The sequence below is a fragment of the Alexandromys fortis genome, unplaced genomic scaffold (genome assembly GCF_014885135.2).
Source record: "Alexandromys fortis isolate MF-2015 unplaced genomic scaffold, M_Fortis_MF-2015_v1.1 scaffold_595, whole genome shotgun sequence".
NCBI classification, from domain to species: domain Eukaryota; kingdom Metazoa; phylum Chordata; class Mammalia; order Rodentia; family Cricetidae; genus Alexandromys; species Alexandromys fortis.
In genome coordinates, this window is record NW_026068476.1 from 33,467 (window position 1) to 42,027 (window position 8,561).

The 8,561-nt window shown below is 42.1% G+C and overlaps 1 protein-coding gene across 1 annotated transcript; it reads left to right on the top strand.

Moving 5' to 3' along the window:
- The first annotated feature begins 6,806 nt into the window (after positions 1-6,806).
- LOC126495765 (microphthalmia-associated transcription factor-like) lies at positions 6,807-8,358 on the top strand. The gene is given in 2 exon segments (XM_050133361.1): positions 6,807-8,248; positions 8,250-8,358. Coding segments are annotated over 2 exon segments (1,551 nt in total).
- Positions 8,359-8,561: the final 203 nt, after the last annotated feature.

The following is an 8,561-nucleotide window of genomic DNA, read 5'->3' on the forward strand; positions in this document are numbered from 1 at the left end:
TGACTGTCACTCAGGAGACTTGTACTTTAGTTCAGTCTCTGACAGTGGAAGCATGGTGGGAATGAGTAGTGAACTTGTTAGCTGTATAAAGTGTTTTTATAACTCGTTGTCTTTAGGGTGTCAAAAGTAAATGGTTGCAAACTCTGATTTCAAAACCTAGACCAGGAAATGAATGGGTTTGGTGTCAGAGTGTACTGGTAAATTTTTATTGACAACCTGACAAAATCTTGCATCATCTTGTAGAAGGGAGCTTCATTTTAGGCCTGTATTGATCAGAGGAACTTATGGCTATCTATGTCCCTGAGGGCTCTTTTGATTGATGGGGGGAGGGGCTAGTACACAGTGGGCAGCACCATCCCTTTCCAGGTTGTCCTGGACTAAATGAGAAAGTTTTCTTTTTTTTTTTTTTAACATTTTTTTAATATTTATTATACGTACAATATTCTGTCTGTGTGTATGTCTGCAGGCCAGAAGAGGGCACCAGACCTCATTACAGATGGTTGTGAGCCACCATGTGGTTGCCGGGAATTGAACTCAAGACCTTTGGAAGAGCAGGCAATGCTCTTAACCACTGAGCCATCTCTCCAGCCCCCTTGAGAAAGTTTTCTAATCATGATCCAATCAACAGGAGAACCTCTATTCAGCTTCTTCCATAGTTTCTGCTTATCTTCCTGCTTGGCTTTTCTAGTGCTGGATTGTGACATGGAAGTGTAAGCCAAATGAACCATTTCTTAGACTGTGTTACTTTTGAGTGTGGCATTTATCACAGCAACCAGAAGCAAGCTGAATCCCATAGCAATTTCAGAAAACTCTACCACAGGGCATAATCTTCAAAGGTATTGTGCGACTATTTTATAAGAAACCAAATTTCAGTTGTTTGAAGTTGAAACACCCATTAGCTATGGTAGGTGTGGTATAAGAAGAGAAATTTGTGCAGCCTTCTGTCATTCCTTTTGCCTTTAGAAGAGAGGAGGATGTAGGTGTTTTATACTTTGTGTCCTTACAGTGATAACATCAATGAATAAAGGTTGCATCTCCTCACCCCCAGTCTCAATTCTTTCCAATTACTGCTCACCCCATGTTTTCTCCAGAACTTTTGGGTGAGGTCTTGCCAGCGAACCTGTGCTACACAGATTTTGCATGGCTGGCGGGTTGGTAATTCTGAGTCCAGGAAATTCTGCGTAGGGACTTGGGTGGGCTGTGCCGTTTTCCTTTTCTTGTGCTTCTGTTCCTGCTGACTTGGATTTTCCCTCCATCACCTTGGAGTTCTTTTTTCTCTTCTTTTCTCCCCTCCCCCACCTGATCATCCCAGACTGTGTCTCCCCCCCTTCCCCCCAGTATTAGAGAACGTTCCACAAAAAAGCATATCCAGTCCTTTCAAGAAATTGTTCCAACAGTGGCATTTCCTTTGGATGGTCTGTTCTTGGGTGGTGCTCAGGTAATCTTAGATTATGGTCTGTCCTGTAACCAGGTACTTCTTACATGTAAACTCCTGAGACTCAGGCCCCATTAAACTTATCAATGGCTGAGTCCTACTCTGGCAGGTGATAATGGTTGGAAGTAAAGAACTTCCTTTAGGGGATCTGTTCATATTGAGCTTATCATGGCTGGCTCCTACAGAAATCCTCTATGGTTTTTTCATTTTTCTCCACCCCGCTTCCTCCTGTTTTTTAACAACAATATTGTAGGAGATTGATAAGAAGATAAATTCTGTATTTGTATAATATTTTATTGATATCTGCTACATCTATTTGAGTCATAACATCTGTTTCTTTATTTCTCTGTTGACTGAGATTTCTGTCCAACCCATTCCTACAGTCATTCAGTCCCAAAGAAACACACAGAGGTCTACGTCAATTATAAACTGGTTGGCTCATTATCTCAGGCTCTTCTTATTAAGTAATTCTTTATATATATATATTTATTTATTTATTATGTATACAATATTCTATCTGTGTGTATCCCTGCAGGGCACCAGACCTCATTACAGATGGTTGTGAGCCACCATGTGGTTGCTGGGAATTGAACTCAGGACCTTTGGAAGAGCAGGCAATGCTCTTAACCACTGAGCCATCTCTCCAGCCCCTTAAGTAATTCTTATAACATATATTAGCCCATAATTCTTGCCTGTCTTAGCAAACTGGCTTGGTATTTTTTTCGGTGAGGCAGTAACTTCTTGATTTCTCGGTGCCTGGGTCATGACTGCTGACTGACTTTCCTCTTCCCAGAATTCTTGTTTCCCTGCCTCTACTTTTTGCCTGGTTGCCCCGCCTATACTTTCTGCCTGGCTACTGGCCAATCAGCGTTTTATTAAAAATAATATAAGTGACAGAATAAAACATCATTGTGCCACAACATTTCTCTGTTTAGTTTCTATCTGGATGACCCTTGCTGCGATTTGTTAATAAGATATTGATACAGTCCCCTAATGTTGATTGTTCCAAGCACAATACCCATAAGTTACTAGGCTCATTGTTCAGAGAGAATTGTGTGTTAGATATAAGTATTATATCTCTGGAGAGAAAGGTACCCTGACTGTTGGAAAGTTATGTTATACCTGCACGTGTTACAACTCTGAAGGGAAGATATCCGAGATATCTACAACTTTGATGAGTAAGCTATCCTGACTTGTTGGGAATTAAGGCAATGCCTGAAGCTGGATTCGGGCGGGGGATAGTCTCCTTGCCAGATGTTCCAATTCTACACCTCTCCAAGAGAGAGCCATTACAGCTGAGCTCTGCTCCACACCCCGAAGGAAGTTTCCCAGTAGAGATGTCCATTGCTTCTGTGCTTCACCCTACTGGGGAGTTTTCCCAGGAGAGATGTCGGGTTCTTCTCATCTATGGCTCCAGTTGTTATTTCCTTTGCTTCACTCTGCTAAAGGGGTAACCCACACACACTAGTAGCAGTCTGCACTGGCTCCTGCAAAAAGTTGTTACTTCTGCACCACCCCCCTAGGGAGTTTCTCAGCAGAGGTGTCTGTTGCTTCTCTTCACTACTCCCCTATTGAGTTTCTCAGGAGAGACTCTGCTCCACTCAGGCGAGAAAGATTTTCACCCCACACTCTTTCAAGGGATTTATTTTGGAGGACAGAATCCTGGAGACTGGCTGGTTATGCCAGGGTAGACAAGGACAACTGCCAACTGATCAAGCACTGGGCTTATATAGGGCTTCCTAGGGGTGGAGTTTTTCCACAGAGTACATTTTAAGGATGGGAATTGGTTGGAATTGAAAAATCTTGAGCTCAGATTGGCTAGATTTAGTGGTCAGGGATTGGTTGCATTTTTGTTCAGGGACTTGTTGGTTTGATGTTCAGTAGATCAGGGACAGATATGGATCTTGTTTCAGGGACAAACTGTGTTTCTTTCACTGGTCCTTTTACCTTTTGTCTCTAAATTCAGACTGCGGTTTAGATGTCAAGGGTGCAAAGTTTTCCCAATGTTATTTCATTTTTGTCTGGGTACATAGTACTAATCTTGTTGTCAATTTCAACTCCTCATTTTTTTAAATATTTATTTATTATGTATACAGTATTCTGTCTGTGTGTATGTCTGCAGGCCAGAAGAGAGCAACAGACCTCTCCACAGATGGCTCATTTTGTTTAGAAATTTAGCTTGCTCACATTCTGTCTCTCTATCAAAATACTCCAGTTTTTGTATTCATGTTTATTTCAAATTCTCTGATAAAACAGGATGAAGTCATGTTCTTGATGATAATACCACAGTAATAACCCTTTCTCTACTTACTGACAGAGTCTTTTCCCAAGGAACTTTCCCTATCAATGTCTGTTGTGTAGACTTTTTCATTTCTGACTTTGGATCATCTACTAAATAACTTATTTATCTTTGGTTCAGTGTTTTTAGTTGTTTTTCTTCAGAGTCCATTAAAGGTGATTATGAGCACCATGTGCTTGCTGCGAATTGAACTTGATCTCTAGAAGAGCAGTCAGTGCTGTTAACCATTGAGCCATTCAGAAGTGTGAAGCTGCTAGTGAGTGACACACTAATAAATAGTAAATGAGACAGTGGGTCATCAAGTAATCAAGATGGCATCTCATGGACATTCTTCAATAAATCCTATTGATATAATAATTTAGAGGTTTCTTCAGAAACATACATGCAAGATGATTGTGTATCCTGTCTGTCTGTCAGTGAAAATAAATTAATTAGGAAAAAAATCCTAATTAATATATGTATTCATAGGAGCCAGTAAACTTTGAAGATGTGATAGTGAAATTCACCTCAGAAGAGTGGGCTGTGTTGGATTCTAGTCAGAAGAAGCTCTACAGAGATGTGATGGAGGAAATATTTTTGAACCTGATCTCCATAGGTAAAAAGTACTACATGCTCCCATTCCTTATTCAGTCAGTGAACAATTGTGTCCTGCTTATGAGTGTCATGTTGGTATTGAATTCTTGAAGTGAAAATGTGGTGAATTTAGTGTGCATACTCCTATCACAAGAACTATGTTGCAATAATTTTTATGTTGAATATGAATGTGTCATAATGTATTCTCTGGATTTTATTGTAGAAAAAACACTAGAAGAAAATATTGAAGAAGACTCTAAAGATATCAGCAGGAATATGGGGTAATTTATATTTAGTAAAAAATGATTTCTATTATACTTTTGCAACTCAAGGGATGAATGTGAACATGCCAAGTGCTCCAAATGTACCTGAGTGAAAACTGAGTCACACAAATTCCTGTAATGCAGCATTGTATTGTGACATTCGCTATTTGTGTATTTTTGTGTGTAATCTATTAATATCACAAATATGTCACGTGAGATTGAGCCTGGAAAAAGGTTTTCTAGTGGATTATTACACAAAAGATCCCTTCATAGGCAAATGGTTTTACTTCATGTTTATACTTAGAGGCTTTGAGCTTTAGTACTGTGTTTTGTTTGCTTCCTTTTGCTGTGACTTAAAAAAAGAAGAAAAGAGTGGGGTGGAAGACAGTTTTATGCTTTCTTGTAAGTACCATGATAAGGGGAAGAGCCAGGGTAGGAACTCAAGCATGAAAAGAATCCGGAAACAGGCAGTAAAGTAGAAGTGATGCAGAAATCCTATTTACTGGAGTGATCTTCATCTGTCAGTCAGCTACCTGCCTTGTTCAAGCTTGGCCCACATCTCTAGGGGGATACCACCCATAGTGAACTTGATCAATCCACCTCATACAGTGATCAAGACAAAGCTACCAGAGTCATGTCTAAATGTCTGTCTGACAAAGCCATTTTGTGCTGTTTGGTTCCTTCCTCCCAAATGTGGGTTCTATTTGTGTCAAGTAGATCAAAACTAACTAGCACATACATTTCATACGAAGAGCCTGATCTCCTAACCGTTGGCATATATGAAAATGCTCCCACAGATTTAGTTTCCAGGCCAGTCTGATTGAGGGATTTTCTCAATTGAAGGACCCTATTCTATGACCATAGTGGGTCTAGTTGATAACTAACTAACCCACACTGGGTGAGTATTTAGAATGCTGACATGCCAGAGAGGTTCACCACTTCGTATGCTTGTTATTTTTGTCTATAAACACCAGGACTTTTTTTTTTCCCTGTTCACTCCTTTCATTTCTCTTAATTATTTTATATATCTTTCTATCTGACTTATATTTTTGTACAACACCTTTGCCAAAAACATTTGTGGAAGACAGAAAATGCAAGCCATCCTTCATATCAAGTGTATCAGAGTTTGTGAGCTCTTCACATGAATACTTGTCATTAAATCTGGTTTGCTTAAAAATTGAGAATTGTTCTTAACGTCCAAGCCTGTGATACAGCTTCTTCATAATTCTTAGAGAAGTAAAGTCAGTACTCTACTTCTTTACACATGGCAGGGTCTTTCCATGTCATACATATTGCCCTTGACATTGATACCATTATTCTCTTCCCTCTGAGATAGTATAGTTGTGTTCCACACAGGCCAGCCTCCAATATTTCTCTTGGCTACAGTGTTGGTTTTTTTTTTTTTTTTTTTTTCAGAATTCAGGGGATTGAGAAACACCATAGATATAAATATCATACTGAGTGTGATAAAAACCAGCAACCTATTCCAGACAGTATGGTCGATAAAGAAGTGCCTTCCAGAGTGAGAGCTCATGAGACTCCATTACATGTAAGAAACATTATTGGTCATTTATCCTTACCTGAATATCTCAGACAAAAAACTAGAGGAAAACTACAACTGTATAAGGGAGCTGTGGCAAAAGCTTTTACACATCAGAAACATTGGAAAGATACCAGTTACTATGAATTACTTCAGGTACGTGAAACTTCTACTAAAGAGAAACACTGTAAAATTCAACTATATAATGAAGCCTGTAGGAGTCTCTGTTTTGATCAGCCTCGGGAGAGAAGTAATACTGAAAATAAACCCAATGAGAATGTCTTAATGAGATGTACATCTGGCCAGAATGATGAAGGAACCCATAAAGAAGTGAAACAATTTGTATGTAATCTCAGTGAAGAATCCTTCATTGATTCCAGTGACCTTACCAACCATGAAAAAAGTAATATTGACGAGGAAAGGTACAGTTGTAGGGAACGTAGCAAAACATTTAAATATGCAACATGTTTTGAGAAACATAAAGTAACTCACAAAGGAGAGAAGCCTTATGCTTCTGTACACTTTGGAAAAACCCAATTCAGCGCCCGCCCTGGTGTGAGTGTAAACTCACCGCGCCAGGGTGGGCAGCCGGCTAGCGGGGTTAGCGGCTCTGTGCGGGGCAAGTGGCTGGGGGACCAAAGTCCCCCCATCTTCGGCAGGTGCTTCCAAGCAGTGGAAGGCGGACAAGCGGGAGCCATGCAGTCAGAATCTGGGATCGTGGCGGATTTCGAAGTCGGGCAGGAGTTTCACGAAGAACCCAAAACCTATTATGAACTCAAAAGTCAAACTCTGAAGAGCAGTTCGGCAGAGCATCCTGGGGCCTCCAAGCCTCTGTTAAGCTCCTCCAGTATGACATCACGCATCTTGCTATGCCAGCAACTCATGCGTGAGCAGATGCAGGAGCAGGAGCGCAGAGAACAGCAGCAGAAGCTGCAAGCAGCCCGGTTCATGCGACAGAGAGTGCCTGTGAGCCAGACACCAGCCATAAACGTCAGCGTGCCTACCACCCTTCCCTCTGCCACCCAGGTGCTGATGGAAGTCCTCAAGGTGCAGACCCACTTGGAAAACCCCACCAAGTACCACATACAGCAAGCCCAGAGGCACCAGGTAAAGCAGTACCTTTCTACCACTTTAGCAAATAAACATGCCAGCCAAGTCCTGAGCTCACCATGTCCAAACCAGCCTGGCGACCACGCCATGCCACCAGTGCCGGGGAGCAGCGCACCCAACAGCCCCATGGCTATGCTCACTCTTAACTCCAACTGTGAAAAAGAGGCATTTTATAAGTTTGAAGAGCAGAGCAGGGCAGAGAGTGAGTGCCCAGGTATGAACACGCACTCTCAAGCGTCGTGCATGCAGATGGATGATGTGATCGATGACATCATCAGCCTGGAATCAAGTTATAATGAAGAAATCTTGGGCTTGATGGATCCTGCCTTGCAAATGGCAAATACGTTACCTGCTTCCGGAAACTTGATCGACCTATACAGCAACCAGGGCCTGCCACCCCCAGGCCTCACCATCAGCAACTCTTGCCCAGCCAACCTTCCTAACATAAAAAGGGAGCTCACAGAGTCTGAAGCAAGAGCATTGGCCAAAGAGAGACAAAAAAGGGACAATCACAACTTGATTGAACGAAGAAGAAGATTTAACATAAGTGACCGCATTAAAGAACTAGGTACTTTGATTCCCAAGTCAAATGATCCGGACATGCGGTGGAACAAGGGAACCATTCTAAAGGCCTCCGTGGACTACATCCGAAAGTTGCAGCGAGAGCAGCAACGTGCCAAGGACCTTGAGAACCGGCAGAAGAAGCTGGAACATGCTAACCGGCATCTGCTGCTCCGAGTCCAGGAGCTTGAGATGCAGGCTAGAGCGCACGGACTTTCCCTTATCCCATCTACCGGTCTCTGCTCACCTGATCTGGTAAACCGGATCATCAAGCAAGAACCGGTTCTTGAGAACTGCAGCCAGGAACTTGTGCAACACCAGACAGACCTGACATGTACAACGACCCTGGATCTCACTGACGGTATCATCACCTTCACCAATAACCTCGGCACCGCGCCGGAGAGCAGCCCGGCCTATAGCATCCCCAGGAAGATGGGCTCCAACTTGGAAGACATCCTGATGGACAATGCCTCTTGGTGTCACTGACCCGCTGCTGTCATCAGTGTCCCCAGGAGCTTCTAAAACAAGTAACCGGAGGAGCAGTATGAGCGCAGAAGAAACAGAGCATGCGTGTTAGCGAGCCCGCCTTGCTCTGCCCCTGCACAAACTGCTTCCTCTCTTCAGTAGACTTCATCATTTCCCTGAAGAGGTTTTCTTGATAATTTTCCTTTAATATGAATTTTTCGTGCTTTATCAGTAGCCCAGGATATAGTTTATTTTTAGAATTTTGTGAGCCAGACTTGTATATTCTATTTTACAACTACAACGGCCTCCAAAGTA